The sequence below is a fragment of the Bos mutus genome, chromosome 3 (genome assembly GCF_027580195.1).
Source record: "Bos mutus isolate GX-2022 chromosome 3, NWIPB_WYAK_1.1, whole genome shotgun sequence".
NCBI lineage: Eukaryota > Metazoa > Chordata > Mammalia > Artiodactyla > Bovidae > Bos > Bos mutus.
Genome location: NC_091619.1, coordinates 39,988,015 through 40,013,053, shown reverse-complemented (window position 1 = coordinate 40,013,053; position 25,039 = coordinate 39,988,015). Strand labels below are relative to the sequence as shown.

Below are 25,039 nucleotides of genomic sequence, written 5' to 3'. Positions count from 1 at the left end.
CTGACATTATTTTATATTGTCATATAAGAACTCAGATTGTGCATTTAGTAAAGTGCACATCATACCTACCCTGTCAAGTTAGCAAGACGCCATTTTTAAAATTTATTTATTTTTAATTGAAGGATAATTGCTTTACAGTATTATGTTGGTTTCTACCAAAAGGGTGCCATTTTTTATTCTTTTTTAAAGGACACATATTTCTAGGAGGCTTGGTTTTTAGAAACTATACAGTGTTGATGATTTTTCATATTTGTTCTAACTTGAAGGGATACTTAATTTTGCTGACAGTTGTATCCAGATTTAGCTTTTTCAGAAAATATTTGGTAATCCTGAGTGCTAAGGAGACCAGATAGGGTTTTTAAAAAATCTATTTAAGGAGAATAAAGCTAAGGAATAAATCTATTTAGGGAGAATAAAGCTAATACCATGTAAAATTTACCTTAGTAGAAAAGCAACTGGTTTCATTTGTTTATGAACATAAGTATAATTTTATATTTATGCTTTTAAAATAATTCTTCTGTTTGAAAGATTTGTACTTTTGATGGTACTTTCAGATCTGAAGACTATTTTCTTGATAGTACTAAAAATTGATTTTATGAAAATAAGATTTCATCAGAGAAAATACTATGAATTATAAAGATGAGATATATAAATATGGTGATAGGAACCATAGATAGAGATTTTGAGTTCATGATAAATATTATCACAAACTTATCACTATATGAAATGTTGCATATGGAAACTCACTATTTTCTTTCTTTTTATCTCTACATTTTGGTAATGCTCTGACACACCGGCATTTTCTGAATGCATAGATATAAGTGCATGTGCAAGTAGTAAGTATTATGATTCAAGCTCCACAAAAACAAACGTCACACAAACACAGTCAGACCATGATCATATTATTATTTAAATGACATAGAAGTTTGTTAATGATCTGGTTAATTCAGAAAAATACCAGTTAAACAGTTCACTTAGAATTAAAACTTTCTGAGCTTGGATTTCTTTACTGATTGAATAACAAGTATGATTTTAAAACAGTCAATGTTTCCCTCATAAAATTCATTTGTTGGACATTAAAAAAAAAAAAAACAGTGATTAGAATAAGTTCTTATTTATTTCAGGCACAAACTGATAATTTATTAAGAAAACACTTTTAAACTAAGTGTTTAATGCAAATCACACTTTTAAACCTATATTACCCCCATTGCAGTGACAGTAGTAAAATCTGTGCTTGCTCTAGCAGCACATACACTATAATTGGATATGGTGATGAACTCTTCCATAGAAAACAATAAAGTGCTTTACAAGCCGTACATCTCACAAAAAAGCTGTGAACATCCAGGTTTTGAATTTACATTGTATCATATTACATTATTTCCTTGAAAGTAATGGAGACCCAGATATCCACTAGAGGCCATCTACTAAAAATTCATTCATTTCTGAAATTGACTTTCTTCATACAAACTCTTGATGTACAAAATATTGGCTTAATATTTTTGTAGTGTGTGTACAATGACAAGTGAGTCCCCTAAATTTTCTAACTCTCAAAAGCAGAGGAGAACATATGTAAGTGTTTCAAAGAGAAGACAGCATTGCAAAAGAACACAGAATGGTCATTAAATCATGCTAATATCTTTTTGTAGGTTAAAAAAAATTGTTAAATTTTAACAATTTCAAGATTGAGTTTTTCATCCTAAAATGTTGATGGTAAGATATTTGAGAATGATATTTTACTTGTGACATTTGAAGTGAATTACTCTTTAAGAATTATTTCTTTATACAATGCCTTATCTGATTTATTATATCTTTACTTTACAAAGGAAATGATGATATTATGTATATGTGAAACTAAACATTTACAACAATTTAAGTTATATATTGTTTATTATAGAATATACTTTTTAAATTGTAAAACCAACCCACACTGGTTTCCATAAAACTGCCTTAAGTATGAAGAAAGTACATCCAAAAACCATGACATGTTTCATATATATTGATTATATGTTTTTGGTGTGATTAACATAAGATATTATTAAAGCTCTGTTTTTTTTATTACACCACTTCTGCACACAATGAATCAGGGTAACAAGGGGTTGTCTTCTCATCTTGTGTTCTGAATTGATTATTTAAACATTTAAACCACTTGGGCAACTCCCAAGTTTTCCCACAATTTTCTTTTGTACAAATCTTGCCAACAGCTCTTCAGAATTTATAAGTCTAGATGACATTACAAAAATTTAATCTTAAGAGTTTTCATATGTGCTTCATGTATTTTTAGAATCCTGATATAAGGAGTTAATTATTGCCAGTTGTATGTAAAATTTAAGTTAAAACATTGATATACTTAATTATATAAGAACAAAATTTGAATGTGTAATAAATGAGTAGAGTCCAGTCCAGTTGTGACCATGCTGCATCTTTGCAAGCAACTATATGGGTTGCTCCCAGTGGAGTGAACAGAGTAGCTCATCCTTACTGAATCAGTTTTAGGATTCCATGTCAGTGATCCAATAAACTTGGGGTAAAATAAAGAATCTATGTAAGAGATCTGGCTTGATTTTCTTTTTAGTTTATAATGCTTATGTAAAGGAGTAGGTTGAGAAGATACTTCTTTCTTGACCACTCTCGAAAAGTGACCCATAATGATTACTGAGATTAAACTTCAGTGTATTTTATAAAAAAATATTACTTACTTTCACAGAAGTGAAGAGATACAATTGCACAATGGTGGTTACAATGGTAGAAATACGTATTGCCAATAAAGTGTTAGCAAGAGATTTAAAAATGACTGTACAGCACCGCATCAGAGAATCGTATAACAGCAAAATGATTAATATTATTTTCTCATATAAATAAGATCTTTAAATCTGTTTTAGAAATAAATGAGGGGAAAGTGTTTTTTCCCCTAATTCCTACCAAAATATTTTCTGATGTGGAGCAAAACACAGTAAAAAATGACAGATTAAAAAAAAAAAAAAAGACATTCATGCATTTAAGCCACCATTAATTTCTGACTCTAATATAAGGCAGATCATTAATCTTTTGTAAAAGTATGACTTTAGCCACTTAAGCTCTTTTAGTGCTTTTCATGACAAGGACATGATAGGCCTTGTAAATTAAGAAGTTAAGATGTGTTTCCAACAGGTTAATTTATACAAGTTCAGATGTTTTTTGAAACACCAACTTTATAATAAAATAACGCTTTGGAGAAATGATGAAAGTTATAATAAAGAGAAAACAGAAGGGGTCCTATAGAGTTGATCACAAATGACACTGTTTAGATTGATGACAACAAATTACATTTGCTTATGTGTCATCCTCAGTCTTAATGATGTGGAAAAGGGTGACATTGAACAGGACCTGGTGACCATTGTTCCAGGCATACAGAGCTCTATCTCTTGCATTGTAGTCAAGCATGGATATGTGAAAGTATTGGTTATGAAAGGGAATGTCCGTGTACTCATATGTGGAGGTTTTGGTGGAATAGGAATAATACACCTTGGCTCCAGTTAAGTGGGAGTTGGTGACATACAGTGTCCCACAGATCATGAAGGATTCCCCTGCACTTCTCTTGGGATAGCCAGTGTTCCAGCTCTTCATCACCTCCAGTGTATCTTGGTTAAGTTGGCTGATGACAATATTGCCTGCATTCTGGTTAGTTGCATACACAGCCCACAGCCCGATTTCATCAGCCATTAAGTCGATGTCAGAGAACCCACCCCATGTGTAAGGATAAACGTTGTGAAAACCAGCATATTCCAGGCTTCGTTGGGCAAGCACTCTCCCCAAATCAAAGCTGTATTTGATGATGATGTTACTCTGATACTTGTTAAAATAGAGTGAGCCATTGTAGACAACATGATTAGTTCCTGCCCATTTGAAAGGGAGGTTGTATGTTCTTGATTCAGCCCCACTGACAAAGTCAGCAATTGATTTGTACTCACGGACAATTTTATTGTTGGTATAACTGTCCATGTACCAAACCTGGAAAAAAGGGGGAAAATGGAATAATTAAATTATATACGTTTTTGAGAATTCCAAAATAAAGACACTAAGAATCAGGACATATTACTATTGTTATTCTCAGGCTCTGGAATGTTCTCTTTCTACTTACCTGCTGCAGTGTGATAGTACTGCAGACTTTGACAAAAAACAGGGGCATGGCCTATATGGAAAGGAACAATGTACTGCCTTGAAATCGATTTGTTTTTTTGTCCTTTCTTTTTTTATTGTTTTTAAAATTTTTGATCATTTGGTGCTTATCACTGAGTGAACCATATATCAATGCAAAACACATCACTTTGTTCATTTACCTGATCAACTTGATTAGTGATAATTGCAAAAATCATCACATTTGGAAAATTTATTTATTCCACCCCTTGCTCTGAAAAATGTATGGTCTACTTTTGTACATTCAACTTATTTTCCCTTTATGGACACCACAGAACCTTCTAGTAATAATTGTTCATTGGATCATCCTATAGGTACAAGCACCTTTTAATGAAATAATTTTACTAATTAAGCTACTAAACTTAATTGGATATAATTTGTTTGGATATAACTCTTGAGAATCCTAATGTATACTGAGTTCAGTAATAGAACATTAATAGAACCACAGTATGTTTCTAATATATTGATTTTCTTAATATGGATATTGCCAAATACCCGTAAAGTTTCAGCAATGTTTTCTTTAAAATTACCCCTAGATTCTAGGAATATGTGGCTTGTTTAGTGAATTGGTTAACTCTTGAGATTTTTACTTATTTAGTGTTTTTTTTTTTTTTTTTTACACTAAGGAGCAAATTATAGGAGTATAGGGAGAATTTTGTCCACTTATAATTAGCTCTTTAAAAGCATAAAACAGGTTTAAAACCAATAAAAATTAGGCTCACTATACTGATAAATTATAGGATAGAACATTTTACTAAAGTAAGTTTGACATATATCTGTAGATATGTTAATATTATCAAACTGAAAATATTTGCAAACAGTAAGTATAGTACTTTTCAAGTAGAAATTGATGTCCTTGAAAACAAGTGAATAATCTAGTAGACATAAAATTTAATAAAACATAATTCTAAGCAAAGGTATTTGAGGAAGCAACATACTCTGTTATTTTTCTCAGATGCTAAAGGATCTGTCATCCAAGCACCAAATCGGGTTCCAGATGTCTTGACTGTAATTGGGCCTGTGATTTTCATCAGTTTGCCACAGGCTGAAAATAGAGTAATATAAACATGTTGGGTGAAAATGGCCAATGATTCCAACACACATATTTACACCAACAGCAAAGAAACGAATCCTAAAACAAAACAAAGAGAATTAATATCATTTATTCTAAATAAATGATCATTCATGTTGGGTGCTAAGATTTAACTATAATTTGAATCATAAGTAGTGGCTTTTTCAGTGCTGTAAATCCAAAGTGTGGAGTTTTAAAATGAGAAATTATTTCTATAATCTGGACAGAAATAAATGAAGAAAGTCATTTTACCAATTCAGCTGCTGTTTCTAAGTAGTCAGAAAAGTTAAACTATCCATGGACCTGTTTACCTGATCTTCAGCTCAGCTTCTCCTCACCTCACCCTCTCTCTTCATGCTTTGAGACTTTGGACTACTTTTATAAGCCAGAAAGAATTCTATAAGCTGATTTTCAGTTTCTACTGGTAAATGAGCAGCTCCTGTGAAAGTTATTTTTATAGAATATAATAATAACACTGTAATCACAGTCTGCCTGAATGAGGTAAAGTTTTAAAGGGTAAAATGCCTTTAGGTCTGGTAGAGCAGCCCTAAGCTTTAGTAGAAGGGGAAAAAAAAAAAAAAATCCCTCAAAACTCAAGCCCTCAGACCCTGTAGTCCCATGCCATGAAAGATACAGAGTATAAATTGATATAATAAATGATACAAAATAATGACTGCTGAAAAATTATAGTTTTTATCACTCTAGTTATGAATAAAATCTTAGGAAGAGCTTAGACATCATAAGTGCCAAAGTCTAAATGAAAAAGGAACCCAGGCATTTTGTGAATTTTTTTTTTAACAGCAAAATTTAAAAGTAATTTATCATACACATTCTGAGTGTCTATCAATGTTGACTTTGGTCTAAACAAAAAATATTTCCTATTCATTTATACCACTTTTTCCTTTCTGTTCTTTTTTTTCCACTTAAAAAATTGTTCTAAATGGCCCATGCTGCTTATCCACCTCTGCCTGTCCTTAGAATTGATAAAATTCTCCTTAGTAGCTGTTGGTTCCTGTGTGTTTGGAAAGAAAAGAACAGATCCCCAAAACAAATAAAGGGCAAAACTAATTGTAGCTTTGGGCTTATCCTGGCTAATTTTTCTCTATGTATGTTAATCATAAGAATAATTTATAACTGGCAGAATACTAAGCATGCAGCTAGAAAGATGATAAATGCTAACATTATATTTTGTTCTATTACTTTATTGATAACTACACAGTAAGTAATCTCCAGCTTTTTATAAAGTCTAAGCGCAGGAGCAGCCAAGAGGAGCTACCCACCGCCCGAGGCCAGGGACAGCGGCCCAGGCGAGCAACCCCACACCCAAGGAGCAGTGGCTGCGCAGGCGCAGGAGGGCCCAGAGGAGCTATTCCACGTTCAAGGTCAGGAGGGGGGCGGTGAGGAGATACCTCTCATCCAAGGTAAGGAGCAGCGGCTGCGCTTTGCTGGAGCAGCCATGAAGAGATACCCCACGACCAAGGTAAGAGAAACCCAAGTAAGACGGTAGGTGTTGCAAGAGGGCATCAAGGTAGACACACTGAAACCATACTCACAGAAAACTAGTCAATCTAATCACACTAGGACCACAGCCTTGTCTAACTCAATGAAACTAAGCCATGCCCGTGAGGCAACCCAAGATGGGTGGGATATGGTGGAGAGGTCTGACAGAATGTGGTCCACTGGAGAAGGCAATGGCAAACCACTTCAGTATTCTTGCCTTGAGAACCCCATGAACAGTATGAAAAGGCAAAATGATAGGCTATTGAAAGAGGAATTCCCCAGGTGAGTAGGTGTCCAATATGCTACTGGAGATCAGTGGAGAAATAACTCCAGAAAGAATGAAGGGATGGAGCCAAAGCAAAAACAATACCCAGTTGTGGATGTGACTGGTGATAGAAGCAAGGTCAGATGCTGTAAAGAGCAATACTGCATAGGAACCTGGAATGTCAGGTCCATGAATCAAGGCAAGTTGGAAGTAGTCAAACAGGAAATGGCAAGAGTGAACGTCGACATTCTAGGAATCAGCAAACTAAAATGGACTGGAATGGGTGAATTTAACTCAGATGACCATTATGTCTACTACTGTGGGCAGGAATCCCTTAGAAGAAATGAGGTAGCCATCGTGGTCAACAAAAGTCTGAAATGCAGTACTTGGATACAATCTCAAAAATGACAGAATGATCTCTGTTCATCTCCAAGGCAAACCATTCAATATCACAGTAATCCAAGTCTATGCCCCAACCAGTAACACTGAAGAAGCTGAAGTTGAACGGTTCTATGAAGACCTAAAGACCTTTTAGAACTAACACCCAAAAAAGATGTCCTTTTCATTATAGGGGACTGGAGTGCAAAAGTAGGAAGTCAAGAAACACCTGGAGTAACAGGCAAATTTGGCCTTGGAATACGGAATGAAGCAGGGCAAAGACTGATAGAGTTTTGCCAGGAAAATGCACTGGTCATAGCAAACACCCTCTTCCAACAACACAAGAGAAGACTCTACACATAGACATCACCAGATGGTCAACACCGAAATCAGATTGATTATATTCTTAGCAGCCAAAGATGGAGAAGCTCTATACAGTCAAAAAACAAGACCAGGAGCTGACTGTGGCTCAGACCATGAACTCCTTATTGCCAAATTCAGACTTAAATTGGATAAAGTAGGGAAAACCACTAGACCATTCAGGTATGACCTAAATCAAATCCCTTATGATTATACAGTGGAAGTGAGAAATAGATTTAAGGGCCTAGATCTGATAGATAGAGTGCCTGATGAACTATGGACAGAGGTTCATGACATTGTACAAGAGACAGGGATCAAGACCATCCCCACGGAAAAGAAATGCAAAAAAGCTAAATGGCTGTCTGGGGAGGCCTTACAAATAGCTGTGAAAAGAAGAGAAGTGAAAAGCAAAGGAGAAAAGGAAAGATATAAGCATCTGAATGCAGAGTTCTAAAGAACAGCAAGAAGAGATAAGAAAGCCTTCTTCAGTGATCAATGCAAAGAAATAGAGGAAAACAACAGAATGGGAAAGCCTAGAGATCTCTTCAAGAAAATTAGAGATACCAAGGGAACATTTCATGCAAAGATGGGCTCGATAAAGGACAGAAATGGTATGGACCTAACAGAAGCAGAAGATATTAAGAAGAGGTGGCAGGAATACACAGAAGAACTGTACACAAAAGATCTTCATAACCAAGATAATCATGATGGTGTCATCACTGACCTAGAGCCAGACATCCTGGAATGTGAAGTCAAGTGGGCCTTAGAAAGCATCACTACAGACAAAGCTAGTGGAGGTGATGGAATTCTAGTGGAGCTATTTCAAATCCTGAAAGATGATGCTGTGAAAGTGCTGCACTCAATATGCCAGCACATTTGGAAAACTCAGCAGTGGCCACAGGACTGGAAAAGGTCAGTTTTCATTTCAATCCCAAAGAAAGGCAATGCCAAAGAATGCTCAAACTACCACACAATTGCACTCATCTCACACTCTAGTCAAGTAATGCTCAAAATTCTTCAAGCCAGGCTTCAGCAGTATGTGAACTATGAACTTCCAGATGTTCAAGATGGTTTTAGAAAAGGCAGAGGAACCACAGACCAAATTGCCAACATCTGCTGGATCATCGAAAAAGCAAGAGAATTCCAGAAAAACATCTATTTCTGCTTTATTGACTACGCCAAAGTCTTTGACTGTGTGGATCACAATAAACTGTGGAAAATTCTGAAAGAGATGGGAATACCAGACCACCTGACCTGCCTCTTGAGAAACTTGTATGCAGGTCAGGAAGCAACAGTTAGAAGTGGACATGGAACAACAGACTGGTTCCAAATAGGAAAAGGAGTACGTCAAGGCTGTATATTGTCACCCTGTTTATTTAACTTATATGCAGAGTACATCGTGAGAAACGCTGGGCTGGAAGAAGCACAGGCTGGAATCAAGATTGCCAGGAGAAATATCAATAACCTCAGATATGCAGATGACACCACCCTTATGGCAGAAAGTGAAGAGGAACTAAAAAGCCTCTTGATGAAAGTGAAAGAAGAGAGTGAAAAAGTTGGCTTAAAGCTTAACATTCAGAAAACGAAGATCATGGCATCTGGTCCCATCACTTCATGACAAATAGATGGGGAAACAGTGGAAACAGTGTCAGACTTTATTTTTTTGGGCTCCAAAATCACTACAGATGGTGATGGCAGCCATGAAATTAAAAGACGCTTATTCCTTGGAAGGAAAGTTATGACCAACCTAGATTGCATATTGAAAAGCAGAGAAATTACTTTGCCAACAAAGATCTGTCTAGTCAAGGCTATGGTTTTTCCTGTGGTCATGTATGGATGTGAGAGTTGGACTATAAAGAAAGCTGAGCGCCGAAGAATTGATGCTTTTGAACTGTGGTGTTGGAGAAGATTCTTAAGAGTCCCTTGGACTGCAAGGAGGTCCAACCAGTCCATTCTAAAGGAGATCTGCCCTGGGATATCTTTGGAAGGAATGATGTTAAAGCTGAAACTCCAGTACTTTGGCCACCTCATGTGAAGAGTTGACTCACTGCAAAAAACTCTGATGCTCGGAGGGATTGGGGGCAGGAAGAGAAGGGGACGACAGAGGATGAGATGGCTGGATGGCATCACTGACTTGATGGACGTGAGTCTGAGTGAACTCCGGGAGTTGGCGATGGACAGGGAGGCCTGGCGTGCTGTGATTCATGGGATTGCAAAAGTCGGACATGACTGAGTGACTGAACTGAACTGAACTGAAGCTGAAAATATTTCTTCTCTCTCTTATTTTTTTTAGAAAACTAGCTGTGATAGCATCTTTGTACATTTTATATAAATGAGTTACTTTATAATTTCCCAAGACTGGATAAACTGAGCCAATCAGAAGTCAAGTGGCATTATCTATATTGAATAGCAAGATCGTTGGTTAAACCTATTAGCTCAAGTTGGTATAAACTCATGAACAGTATGTGAGTAAAATGTATCAGTTTGAACTAGAAAAAGGTAAATATATCCTGGGTTGTGTTGTGCTTATTCGTGTCTAACTCTTTGCAACCCCATGGGCCATAGCCGGCCAGGCTCCTATGTCCATGACATTTTCCTGTCAAGAATACTGGAGTGGGTTGTCATCTCCTACTCCAGGGGATCTTCCTGACCAAGGGAATGAACCCAGGTCTCCTGCATTGCAGGCAGATTCTTTACCATGGCACCATGTGGTAAGCCCCAAATGTATCCTGAAAGAGTATAAGTTGAATGTATTCTCTGAATGCACTCAATAAGTGAAAGCTATATACTCTTTAATGGTGGCTTACATAAATATTTGTAAATGCACAGATGACAAAAGTGCATGAAAATTTAAAGTATACGTACGTTGAGATAAAAAGACATCCCTTTTACTAAGAAAACACCACAAGTAAAATATGTGGCTTCCTCCTTAGGTGTGAACAATAAATTATTTCATTGAACAAAATATAAATATCAAATGTAGGTGAAATATGAAAAGTAACTGACATGGATGATAGTGCTTTTATTGCCTTTATTTTGCAAGATCTCATCAAAATGATGGTAAAGAAGTAAAATGTGGGGGTGGGGGTCAAAGCAAAGAGAATGGTACCAAAGCCTTGAGAGGAGAAGAAATTTTTAACAGATTTCTAGAAGGCAGAAAGTGATGGAGAATGGTAATTAATTAAAGGTGTAGGATTAAATGAGATGCAATCATGTCTATGCAAAGCAGATAAGAGCTGAGGATGGAGCTGCTCCGCTTTGAAGAAAAGTAAGGGACTCAGCATCTAAGAGCACTCAAAATGTCAGTGCAGGAAGATCCTGAACTCACCTTCTTCCATGGATACAGCAAGTCTGCAACTACATATGGAATAGTTCCAATGGAGTATTACTCCCTTGGAAAGGGATCTGAAAGCTGAATCAACAGAGCCTCCACAACAAAGGGGACAGCATTGAGGTGGGAGAAGAGGCAGAGGTGGGCCTCTTGACAAGAGAAAAACAAAGCACCAGATTAAAAAGTTCATGGACCATAGGTGAAGAGGATCCACTTCCTGATCTTTAAGCATCTTCTGGAGATGGGTAAAGCAATTGGAATACTACCTGTGGACTGAGACACCCGTGGGAGCAATTTTGCAATCTCAGGCCACCTTGCTGAGGCCAATGCTGGTGGTTGCCATTTTGAAATTCTTCCTCTAACTTGTTAGTGCCAGTGGGTACAGAGGAGGTGACTGTTGCTTTTCATTCTAGACATACACGTACAATATTGAATTATAATTTAAAAAGTTAATATAGTTGCAAAAACTTAAAAGTGGACATTAAAAAAGCAAAAGTCACATTTATATACTGCCTATTGAAAAATCATTCCCAGATTTTTATTTGCCATGCTTCCTTGCAGGTCTAGGAGGTAGTTGGAAATTGAAGATGCAAATAGTCTCCAGAATTGGAAGCTGTGAATCCTCTGCATTTTAATTTGATTTCAGTACTGTAAGCACTAGAGTGAAATTGTGTTCTCTAAACTTCTTGCTCTGTTGTACAATTAATAATGCAATCTCTCTCTCTTCAGTTTTTTTATCTTAAAAAGGTAGAATCCATATTATGAATTTTAACATTCATCAGTCACTTCATATAGGTGTTAAGATAAGCTAGTAAGTGATAACATTGGTTACTACATTTGCAGGAGCTGTACTAAAAGGTACTGATCATGTGATTCTAGTAGAATTGTTTTTTGTTTCAGAATAGTAAGTGATTATGACCTTGGAATAATATGCGGCTATTGAATATCTTTCTCTATAGAAGGAATAATTAGATTAAAAGGTCTTAAAAAATATCTTTCAAAGGTAAATAACATTACATGATCATTAAAAAAGTAGATACAAAGAATCTCAGATGCCATTTTAAATTAGTTCTGGAGATAGATCAATATAATGTACCACATATGAAACATAAAGTAGGATAATGTTCACCCCCACAAAACTTTATACCCAGAGGAAATAACCAAATGGTAACACAATCAATAATAAATTATGATGATGTCAGACTGTTTTGATACTGAAAGTGAATAGAGATTTTGTAGTTACAAAGTTTAATATAACATTTTAGATGGACAGACCATAAAGTTACACCCCAAACTGGGGTTTTTAACCTGTCTTCTCAGCAAAATTGACCTGGTTGCCGTAGGGGGCCTCCAGTGTCTGAAGACTGAAATATAGCTTGGACAAAGCAAGAAGATGCAAAGCTCATATTTCCTTCAGTCATACACATACTTTAGATGTTAAGTTGTTTTCTGGGCTTAATGCTTTTTGGGACTAAGATTCTCACTATGAATCTTATGAATCAACATTTCTAGAAACATAACACTTTGGTGGTTTGGGGTATCTTGGCTTCTGAAGTGTTTGGCTCTACCCCAGTATTGTATCTATATGGCAAAGAGATACTGCTAAGCCTTATATTGTTTAGACCAGGAAATTAAGAAAGAAATTACACCAGAGGTTAAAAGCTTCTAAACCTCAACTAAAAATGACTTTGCTTTCCTCTTGCAGCAGTAGGATTTTCCTCTGACGTATGATAGAGGGTGAAATAAATAGTTATGATTTAAATGTGAAATAAGTATTTTTAAGCAACCATTTACTGAGAATTTACTATGTACCAGGACTGTGCTAGATACTGAGGGCATAAGGTGAACAGGAAGACAAAATAGGTTCATAGGTTCTAGCTTCTCAAAATATGATTGTTTACATGCTACCCTTTCTGTTCCTCTTCTTTTCCTTTTTTGAATTCCACTGGCAAGGAAAGTTAAGTAGAGTTTATTTCAGACCAAAACTATTTGGAGAAAAAAAAAATATGTAGCATTGAGTGCCCTAAATATCTGTTGATGATAAATAAAATTTATAGAAATTCAGCCCTGGGTACTGAACTATATAATAACACTTCTTTCATTAACACAGCCTTCTTAGATACTAGAAATTTATCTCATTTTAAGCCACATTTAACTGTACTCTTCTTCAGAACATACCCATGAATGGTCAAACATAGAAACAAGCAAATTCAACTAATCTCCCATGTTTTGTTTTCTGTAAAAAATGAAGGTGAGAGTCTTGAAAGGATAAGTTCAATGGAGTTATATTTGTCTAACAACATGGAGTTATTATGTCTAACAACACTTGATAAGGGTAGTGGTCTTATCTGTGTGAAAGTAACTTATGTCTATTATCTAGTAAATCAATATAAATTTACAAACATTTAACTCTGGGAGATTTCAGTGAATAGGTTTATAAGTTAGATGAAAAGCATTTTCAAAATATGCCTGTGAATCTGTGTTACCTCTGGTTTCAAATAAAAATGTTTTGTATTTAATCTGGCCAGGGAAGATCCTATAAATCCTTAAGAACTTTGTGTTTTGTGTACTTTGATTTTTCTCTGTATATCTTTCTGGTACCATTGTCTTTGTCTTTCCAGTACCATTCGGAATTTGATCTCAGCCCACCATAAGTTTTAATCCCAAAGTGACAGCCTTTCAGTAAACCAGTTGTTGTAATATTAATGTAAAAAGTACACTTGAAGTGAAGAATTCACTTTTGTTTTGTTGAACAAAGCTAGTGGAGGTGATGGAATTCCAGTTGAGCTATTCCAAATCCTAAAAGATGATGCTGTGAAAGTGCTGCACTTGTATGCCAGCAAATCTGGAAAATTCAGCAGTGGCCACAGGACTGGAAAATGTATTTTCATCCCAGTCCCAAAGAAAGGCAATGATAAAGAATGCTCAAACAACCACACAATTGCACTCCTCTCACAGGCTAGCAAAGTAATGCTCAAAATTCTCCAAGCCAGACTTCAGCAGTATGTAAACCATGAACTTCCAGAATTTCAAGCTGGATTTAGAAAAAGCAGAGGAACCAGAGATCAAATTGCCAACATCCGTTGGATCGTTGACAAAGCAAGAGAGTTCCAGATGCCAAAGCCTTTGACTATGTGGATCACAAAAAGCTATGGAAAATTCTTCAAGAGATGGGAATACCAGAGCTCCTTACTGCCTCCTGAGAAATCTGTATGAAAGTCAAGAAGCAACAGTTAGAACTAGACATGAAACAACAGACTGGTTCCAAATTGGGAAAAGCATACGTCAAGGCTGTATATTGTCACCCTGCTTATTTGACTTATATGCAGAGTACATCATGTGAAATGCTGGGCTGGATGAATCACAAGCTGGAATCAAGACTGCCTTGCTGGGAGAAAGATCAATAACCTCAGATATGCAGATGACCCCATACTTATTGCAGAAAGTGAAGAAGAACTAAAGAGCCTCTTGAAAGTGAAAGAAGAGAGTGAAAAAGTTGGCTTAAAACTCAACATTCATAAAACTAAGATCATGGCATCTGGTCCCATCACTCCATGGCAAATAGATGGGGAAACAGTGACAGACTTTATTTTGGGGGGCTCAAAAATCACTGCAGATGGTGACAGCATCCATGGAATTAAAAGACACTTATTCCTTGGAAGAAAAATTCAGTTCAGTTCAGTATCTCAGTCGCGTCTGACTCATGAATTGCAGCATGCCAGGCCTCCCTGTCCATCACCATCTCGTGGAGTTCACTCAGACTCATGTCCATCAAGTCAGTGATGCCATCCAGTCATCTCATCCTCTGTCATCCCCTTCTTCTCCTGCCCCCAATCCCTCCCAGCATCAGAGTCTTTTCCAATGAGTAAACTCTTCACATGAGGTGGCCAAAGTACTGGAGTTTCAGCTTTAGCATCATTCCTTCCAAAGAAATCCCAGGGCTGATCTTCAGAATGGACTGGTTGGATCTCCTTGCAGTCCAAGGGACTCTCAAAAGTCTTCTCCAACACCACAGTTCAAAAGCATCAGTTCTTCGGCGCTCAGCTTTCTTCACAGTCCAAATCTCACGTCCATACATGACCACTGGAAAAACCATAGCTTTGACTAGATGGACCTTTGTTGGCAAAGTAATGTCTCTGCTTTTCAGACCAACCTAAACAGCATATTAAAAAGCAGAGACATTACTTTGCCAACAAAGGTTAGTCTAGTCAAGGCTATGGTTTTTCCAGTAGTTATGTATGGACATGAGAGTTGGACTATAAAGAAAGATGAGCATGGAACAATTGCTGCTTTTGAACTGTGGTGTTGGGGAAGACTCTTGAAAGTCCCTTAGACTGCAAGGGGATCCAACCAGTCCATCAAAAAGGAAATCAGTCCTAAATATTTATTGCAAGAACTGATGCTGGAGCTGAAACTCCAATACTTTGGCCACCTGATACAAAGAACTGACTCCCTGGAAAACACCCTGATGCTGGGAAAGATTGAAGGCCGGAGGACAAGGGTATGACAGAGGATGAGATGGTTGGATGGCATTACCTTCACGATGGACATGAGTTTGAGTAAGCTCTGGGAATTGGTGATAGACAGGGAAGCCTGGCATGCTGCCGTCCATGGGGTCACAAAGAATTGGACCTGGATGAGCCACTGAACTGAACTGAGAATGATGAGAAAGACAGTGATGAGAAAGACATAACACCTCTGTTCTGGTGAAGCTTACATTTTGATGGGAAGAGCGAGAAAATAAATGAAAAAATAAGCAACCTAGCTAATAGATCAGATAAGAATAAATTTAGTGTATATTTAAGTAATTTGATAAAGAGGGACAGGGGAACTGCTTTAGATGGGTGAGTAGGGAATACCTTTCAAAGAAGGTGGTGTTTAATTTGGGATCTAATTGACAAGGAGGAAGCTATGGATCCTTGAAGAGAGATATATTTAGACCGTGAATCAGCTAGAGGAAGGCAGGATTCTAAAGTAACCGGAGGCATGGTTTAAGAAATTTGCCTGGATTTGAATCCTGATTTTATCACTCACTCCCTGGGGGTCTTGAACAGTTGGTAACCTCTCAGTGTCTGGTGGGTAACAGCAGTAATAGTACCTAACTCAAACACTTATTGGGAGGATTATATAAAAATATATGCCAAGTGTTTTGATTAGTGTTTTATACACAGTTAATTGTCTAATAAATGTTAGCCATTTTTATAGGTCAATAAATCTTAGCTATTATTATTGTTCTTGCAAAGGAACTGAATTTGAATATGCTTGAAAGTTAAAAGGAAAACTGAATTTAAAATGAAGAAGGCCAGTGTATCCGGAGAAAACTTGGAAAAGTAGATGGTGAGGTTGTAGAGGTGAATAGAATAAAGCTTTGCAAAATCACAGTAAGTATTTGAATTTTATTCTAGGTTAATGGAAAGCTATTGGAGGATTTTAAGAAAATGGGAAAGTGACAAAATGTAAGTTGTATTTAAAAAAGATCACTCTAGCTATACGTGGAAAATTAATTGTAGGGGAGATATAGGCAAAGAGACCCATTGAATGTTATCACATTGGGCAGATGAGAGATAATGAAAGTGGTAATGAAGACTGGATGAAGCACAAGCTGGAACCAAGATTGTTGGGAGAAATATCAATAACCTCAGATATGCAGATGGCACCACTCTTATGGCAGAAAGTGAAGAACTAAAGAGCCTCTTGATGAGAGTGAAAGAGGAGAGTGAAAAAGTTGGCTTAAAACTTAACACTCAGAAAACTAAGATCATGGCATCTGGTCCCATCACTTCATGGCAAATAGATGGAGAAACAATGGAAACAGTGACAGACTTTATTTTTGGGCTCCAAAATGAATGCAGATGGTGACTGCAGCCATGAAATTAAAAGATGCTTACTCCTTGGAAGAAAAGTTATGACCAACCTAGACAGTTTATTAAAAAGCAGAGACATTACTTTGCCAATAAAGGTCCATCTAGTCAAAGCTGTGGTTTTTCCAGTAGTCATGTATGGATGTGAGAGTTGGAGTATAAAAAAAGCTGAGCATGGAAAAATTGATGCTTTTGAACTGTGGTGTTGGAGAAGATTCTCAAGAGTCCCTTGGACAGCAAGGAGATCCAACTAGTCCATCCTAAAGGAAATCAGTCCTGAATATTCATTGGAAGGACTGATGCTGAAGCTGAAACTCCAATATTTGGGTCACCTGATACGAGGAACTGACTCATTGGAAAAGACCCTAATGCTGGGAAAGCTTGCAGGCGGGAAGAGAAGGGGATAACAGAGGATGAAATGGTTGGATGGCATCACTGACTCAATGGACATGAGTCTGAATAAACTCTGGATGTTGGTGATGGACAGGGAGGCCTGGCGTGCTGCAGTCCATCGGGTCACAAGGAGTCAGACATGACTGAGCAACTGAACTGAATGAAGATGGAGAAAAGTAGATGTATTTTGGTTTTAAATATTTTTTTCTTTCTTGGATAAAGTCAATGGGACCAGGCTTTGGATTAGATATTAGAGTGGGAAGTAGAAAGAGAAAGAAAATCTCAAATTGAAAAATAATTGGGGGTACTCTTTCTACCCCTTCTGATGCCTATGTCAGAAGCTTTCTCTATCTCCTTTATACTTTAATAAAACTTTATTACACAAAAACTCTGAGCGATCAAGCCTCGTCTCTGGCCCCGGATTGAATTCTTCTCCTCCGGGGGCCAAGAATCCTGGTGTATTCGTGTGATTCAACAACAACCTTTCATCTTGGGGGCTCGTCCGGGATCCTTCAGGACAAGGTAAGGATGCTTGGAGCTTTAGTCCTTTGTTCTCTTAGCGAACACGTTTTCTGCTGTGCTTTACTAACTCTACAGTGTGCTTGTGTAAATGAATGGCATGCCCTGCGTACAACAAGTAAGGGGCCCTGCTCTGCGGTTCCACGGTGATCTCATACGGCTTATGGCAAAAACCTGTCAGGGTGTTATACTGACCTGCCAATGCCAAGAGGCACCCAATGTCTCCTTCAGGAACCGACCAGAAATGGGCAAAGCGTGTGGACCGAACTCTCCTTTCTCGGTCAAACTTTTCGGTCTCTTTGACCATTTTATAACTCCTTGGGAATTAGAAGTACTAACCTAATCTATCAGATCATAGACTTTCAAGGGACTTGTGATCTATATTGTTATTGTGTACTGTGGCTTAGGTCCCAAACTTGAATTGGTAGTCAAGAAAGCGCCTAGCCTCACTAGGAATTGAAAGTTATGGATATTGTTCCCCTAATCTATGTAAATGAAACTATTTGTATGGTGATCTGCCCTTCTTCAAGATTCAAGTTAATCATTTTATGGCCCAGGATAAACCATTTGGCACCAAGACTACCCGAAAATGCATCTTATGGGTGAGGGGCCTAGTGCCATTCTGAATTTTAAGACATTCCTTTCTTTCATTAACAGACTGCTAGTGACTATATAACACCCAGCTGAAGACTAGCAGGCGGGTACTCTTTCTACCCCCTTCTGATGCCTATGTCAGAAGCTTTCTCTATCTCCTTTATATTTTAATAAAACTTTATTACACACACACACACAAAAAGAAAAATAATTGAAATATTGGCTTGTTCAGATGGTCAGATTATAGGGTTATTTACTCAGATTAAATGCTCAGGAAGGAATGGGTTTGGAAACAAAACTCAAGAATTCTGTATGAATTATTTTATGTTGTTTCATGACTATTATCCTTACTAGTAGAGAGGTAGAGATGACAGTATACAAATCTAGATAGTGGACACCCTTCTGAGACAGTTTTCAGAGTCTTCAGCACACTGATATTAATGAAAGCCAGAGCCTTGAAGAGAGGGCACACACAAAGAAGAGGAAAGCATATAAACATAATTCTGGGACATCACAGTATTTATAGCACCCAGTAGAGGAGCCCAATAAGAAGCTATGAATGGAATAGGGAAAATAGTGTAGTGTTAAGAAATCCTAAAGAAGAACATGTTTTAGGAAGGATGAAGTACTGACCTCAGGGGAATACAGAGATTGTTCAGAAATAATCAAAGAAATGATCATGGAATTCGGCAGCAAGAAGTCATTCATGATTAGAAGAATCAAATGAAGACAATGTTGAGATCAGAAGCTGAGTTAGAGTTGGTTTTGAAAAGACTGTAAACTAAAGCAGGAGCTATAAAAGATTATTTTAACTAAGAAGCAGAGAAAAGAGGGTGGAGAAATATGATGTTATGGGAAAATTTATTTACTGTAACATCTTGTACTGATGTTACTCTTGTTGCTTAATAAAGATTTGTTTGCCTTTATAAATAATCTAGTAAAGAGGGAGAAACTTATAATACAAATGGAAAAAATGAATTTCATAAGCAGATGATAGATGGTGATTGCAGCCATGAAATTAAAAGACAGTTACTCCTTGGAAGGAAAGTTATGACCAATCTAGACAGCATATTAAAAAGCAGAGACATTACTTTGCCAACAAAAGTCCGTCTAGTCAAGGCTACGGTTTTTCTAGTGGTCATATATGGATGTGTGAGTTGGACTATAAAGAAAGCTGAGTGCAGAAGAATTGATGCTTTTGAACTGTGGTGTTGGAGAAGACTCTTTAGAGTACCTTGGATAGTATGGAGATCCAGCCAGTCCATCCTAAAGGAGATCAGTCCTGTGTGTTCATTGGAAGAACTGATGTTGAAGCTGAAACTCTAATACTTTGGCCATCTGATGCGAAAAGCTGACTCATTTGAAAAGACCCTGATGCTGGGACAGATTGCGGGCAGAAGAATGGGACGACAGAGGAGGAGATGGCTGGATGGCATCATGGACTCAATGGATATGGGTTTGGGTGGACTCTGGGAGTTGGTGATGGACAGGGAGGCCTGGCATGCTGCTGCGGTTCATGGGGTCGCAAAGAGTTGGACACGACTGAGTGACTGAACTGAACACTGAACTATCTTTTTATGGTTTTGTTGTTGTTTGTCTTTCTGTTCTTACTTCCACAGTTTCTCAGGAAATGTTCTTTGTTCAATGTATTTCATCCAGGTTAGAATCCTGAGGTGAGTGATAGGAGATCTGGTTTCTGAGTCATAATATTAAATCATCATATTATATTGGATAATGTACTTATTTTCCAGGATGGAGTTTTCTCATCTCTGAGATGCAAGTTCTGAAGCTTAACATTTTGTTACTTTAACTAAGGGGACATGGAATGGATAGAAGCTTCTCTTAGAAATGGTTATTAGATTCCTAAGCTAAAGTTCATCTTGTCAAGTGAAATTAATAAATTAAAATTTCAGGAATTTATAAAAACTGGCCGCTTTTTTAGTTATAATTTGTGGTAGTATTAAGTAAACACAGGTATTCTCATTCTGACCAAGCACAGAAGTTACACAGTAAAATAAAAAATAAAAGTCATTTCTGTTTCTTGGTTCCCTCGAACTGGCTTTTGCTCAAGTAAACATTATTTTTCCGACTTTTCTCTCACTTCCTATGAGGACAAAGGAAGCCAGACAGAAAGGATAATTTCCCAAAATGCCTGAAAGATAAATGTTCCTGCAAAAATGATTGGCATAGAAGGAAGTTAGAAGTCTTGCTTCATTGATTTTCTCCTGCTGTGCTCTTCTGTCTGCTGTGAGACACATGAAAATATTAACATTTCTACATATGCATGGTTTTGTATGTTCAGAAAATATACTGAATGGGTAGTTGAAAAAAGTAACCATTTTAATACTCTGAGGATTTTGAGACATTAAGTTTTTTATGATCAGTTGCAATCCATATTTATCAGTAAGTAGTTCAGGAAAAGATATCATTTGGGATTCCACAGGAAGATCAGTTGTTTGGATCAATGAAGCATAAAAACCATCTGTCTTTTTGTTTATTTCTTTAATATATAATTGTACTTTGTAATATCCTGGACTAGTAGCTCAGGCTTTGAATCCTAAGGCCATGACCATATAAATAAATGGAGTGGCAAATATGTTTATGACTGAATGTTATTTCTTTTCACTTAAGGCTGTTGGAGAACTCATGTAGCAAGAAGTAGATATGATTTGATCTTTGAAGTCTGTTTATTAAAGCTGCTTAGGTTTGTCTCCATCATATATTGGATAGTAAAATCTGCTTATATTTATATTATTTAACCTTTTATTTGCATGTCTAATCTCACCCACTGCACTGCTGAAGGAAAGTTGGGGGATAAGAATGGACATATAGATGCTGTATTGCATGGCTTAGAATGAGTTTTCAGTGCGTGTCTGGTAAATGGGATCAAGAATAACATGTGTCTAAATACCTCCACTATCCAAAATTAACAGAATTTTACTCTTAAATTATTTTAAAAACTGCGTGAACTTTTTCTGAGCTTAAGCTTATATTATGCATGCATCTTTAAGGAGAAACCTATTTAATATCCAAACTAAATGGAGCAGAATTGTATCCTGAAAACCAGTAATTTGGCAATTCACGCTTGCCTCTGAAAAACACAGGTTTTATATTGTTAAAAGGCTTATAATTTAGTTGTAATCTAGAAAAATGTAGGAAATAGAAAAGGAAGATAAATAATAAACAATTTATGGTAGAACAAAATATATAAAGTACTCCCAAAATGTCATAAAATCACTAGGATTTCAGGGTTCCAGAAGAATGAATCATCAAGTTCATGGACACTATAGAAGTAGCATTCTATATTGTAATTTTGAATTTTAGGAAGAATCAGTTCAGTTCAGTCACTCATTCAAGTTCGACTCTTTGCAAACCCATGGACTGCATCATGCCAGGCTTCCCTATCCATCACCAATTCCCTATCCATCACCAATTCCCAGAGTTTACTCAAACTCATGTCCATTGATTCAGTGATGCCATCCAACCATCTCATCCTCTGTCCTCCCGCCTTCAAATTTCCTAGCATTAGCGTCTTTTCCAGTGAGTCAGTTCTTTGCATTAGGTAGCCCAATATTGGAGTTTCAGCTTCAGCATCAGTTCTTCCAATGAATATTCAGGACTGATTTCCTTTAGGATAGACTGGTTGGATCTCCTTGCAGTCCAAGGGACTCTTAAAAGTCTTCTCCAACATCACAGTTCAAAAGTATCAATTCTTTGGTTCTCAGCTTTCTTTGTAGTCCAACTCTCACATCCATACATGACTACTGGAAAAATTGTAGCTTTGACTAGACGGACCTTTGTTGGCAAAGTAATGTCTCTGCTTTTTAATATATTGTCTAGGTTGGTCATAGCTTTTCTTCCAAGGAGGAAATGTCTTTTAATTTCATGGCTGCAGTTACTATCTGCAGTGATTTTGGAGTGCCACCCCCCCCCCCCCAAGTAAAATCTCTCACTGTTTCCATTGTTTCCCTGTCTATTTGCCATGAAGTGATGGGACCAAATGCCATGATCTTAGATTTCTGAATGTTGAGTTTTGAGCCAAGTTTTTCACTCTTCTCTTTCACTTAGGAAGAATAGGACTTAGGAAGTGCTTATTCTTCACAGTGGAAAGTGCTATTCTTCACTTAGGAAGAATAGGATTCGAATCACTCAGTAGTGTCTGACTCTTTTCCACCCCATGGGCTGTAGTCTACCAGGCTCCACCATCCATTGGATTTTCCAGGCAAGAGTACTGGAGTGGGTCGCCATTTTCTTCTCCAGGGAATCTTCCTGACCCAGGGCTCAAACCAGGATCTCCCACGTTGTAGGCAGATGCTTTACTGTCTGAGCCACTAGAGAAGTTCTCAATTTAATTTGAGGAGGTATTCTTATAAATATCTCCCATTAAATCTCCAAGTTAAATCCCAGGCACACAGTTTGACTTTTCTGTTAATTCTTCCTTTCACTGAGATTTTTACTGTCTATTGCTTTAAGTGGTAAGTAGAGCAAAAATATAAGGTATTCTGAATGAAATACTGCATTGCTCTTAAAAGAACAGATGGCAACAAAAACCAAGACTAAAAAAAATGGTTGTGTTTTTGTTGTCTTTTTTCCCCAAAAGATAGTTATTTTACAGTTGATGTACACTGATTTATTTCTTGAAAGCAACATAAAGCTTTTTATTTTAAAAATAGTATTTGCTCTCAGAGACCCTATAGACACTAATTTTTACCTATTATGTTTCAGATATTTTATCATATTCTATATAGATTCAACTGAAACAAGACACAGATGATCCCTGACTTCTCAGTGCAGGGATAACTCCATAACGTAGTAAAGATTAAAGAAAAGCAAATGGGAATTTTGTGTAAAATATCTGAAGTGCCATGGGGGAGAGGGGTGGGGGCATGTGGGAGACTATGCTAAGGGAATTCAGCCATGTTAAGGAGCAATCAGAGAAGTCTCCATAGAAAAGTTGGTATCTGGTCTAAAATTAAAAAGCAAGCTTTGAATTTGGATAAGTAAGGTGGAGAGGAAATTCAGAGTCCAGGAGGGGAAGAAGCATGCAAGATTGAGAAATTGAAAGGATTAGAGTGAGTGCATGATGAGAATTGGAGAGAAAAGGCAGAGTGAGGCAGAATCCATGTCATCGAAACAAACCATGAACAGCTATTTAGATTTAATTTTAAAGGAAAATCATTTAAACATGGTGTGCTATAATTAGATTTGCATTTCAAAAAGAGTATAAATATCTATTGTGGTGGAGCAGGAATGACTTCAGGTAAGGGGAGTGCTTCAGAGGTCTTTGTAGTATTCCATCTGAGAGGTGATGAGTGGTGTTCTTGATTAGGGTGGTGGAAGTGTGGATGTAAAGAGGTGGCTTTGAGAAATCCATGAGCAAGGGGTAAAGATGTGGTAATTGTGTGTGAGTGAAGTTCAGGGAAGAATCAAAAATGACTCTGACGTCTTTCTACAGCAATTGGGTTCTTTTTTTGTTGTTTTTTTTTTTTTAATTTATTAATTTATTTTTTTACTTTACAATATTGTATTGGTTTTGCCATACATCAACATGCATCTGCCATGGGTGTACACATATTCTGGCCTGGAGAATTCCATGGACTGTATAGCCTATGGGGTCTCAAAGAGTTGGACACAAATGAGCAACTTTCACTTTAGTAACAAAGAAATGCCCAGGATACCTCAGTACATTTAACTCAGTAAATAAATATGGGTTCTGTTTACTGAGTTAAAAGTACTGAGGTATCCTGGGCATTTCTTTGTCACTAAAGTGAAAGTGAAAGTTGCTCATTTATGTCCAGCTGTTTGGACCCCATAGGCTATACAGTCCATGGAATTCTCCAGGCCAGAATACGGGAGTGGGTAGCCTTTCCATTCTCCAGGGGATCTTCCCAACCCAGGGATTGAACCCAGGTCTCCTGCAATGCAGACGGATTCTTTACCAGCTGAGCCACAAGGGAAGCCCACTGTGGCTCTGTTACTATGTACCCAACAAAAGATACCATGCGTGAGAAAGAAATCTCAGTCTTTGAACTCAGAAGGATTTGGGATTAGAGTTGCTGCCTCCAACATGTACTTTTGGCAAATTTAAGCTGAGTATCTGTTCCATAAATTGCTAGTAATAATACCCGACCCACAGTTGCTGCAGCAGTTATGACTAACATACATAAAAAAGCTGGCAGTGTCTGTCAAGCAGTAGGCTCTCAGCATTGCTGCAGTTGTCTGCCTATGTGCTTATTCCCCACAATAATGCAAGCTTCTTGGCAGTAGAATGGCACTGCCTGCTACTCATCTTTGTATCCCCAAATACCTGGTTAAGTGCCAATGCACACTGGAGAGTTAATAAATATTTATTGAATGTACAAATAAGATTATTGTCACAATTTGGTTTTTCTTTTACAACTAATTTGGCATAAACATGATAAAGATTGTAACCCCAGTTGAAATTACTTACAATTTCAAGTTTCTAATGCTGTTACTTCTGTTAAACATCGAGGCTTAGAACTGTTCCTGTAATAGAAGGGTGTGTCTTGTATTTCACTAGATTGCACCAAACCATTGCCCTAAAATAGAACTAACATAAAGAAGTGGGAGAG

General features: G+C 37.2%; 1 protein-coding gene across 2 annotated transcripts in view; it reads right to left on the bottom strand.

The window, feature by feature from the left end:
* Window positions 1-3,309: 3,309 nt before the first annotated feature.
* OLFM3 (olfactomedin 3) overlaps window positions 3,310-25,039 on the bottom strand; it is a 56,201-nt gene continuing 34,471 nt past the window's right edge. For both annotated transcript variants that reach the window (XM_014483121.2, XM_005910234.3), the window contains 2 exons: window positions 5,112-5,218; window positions 3,310-3,987 (listed from right to left, as the gene is read on the bottom strand). In XM_014483121.2, the coding sequence (XP_014338607.1) occupies window positions 3,310-3,987; window positions 5,112-5,218 (785 nt within the window). The remainder of the gene's footprint in view (window positions 3,988-5,111; window positions 5,219-25,039) is intronic.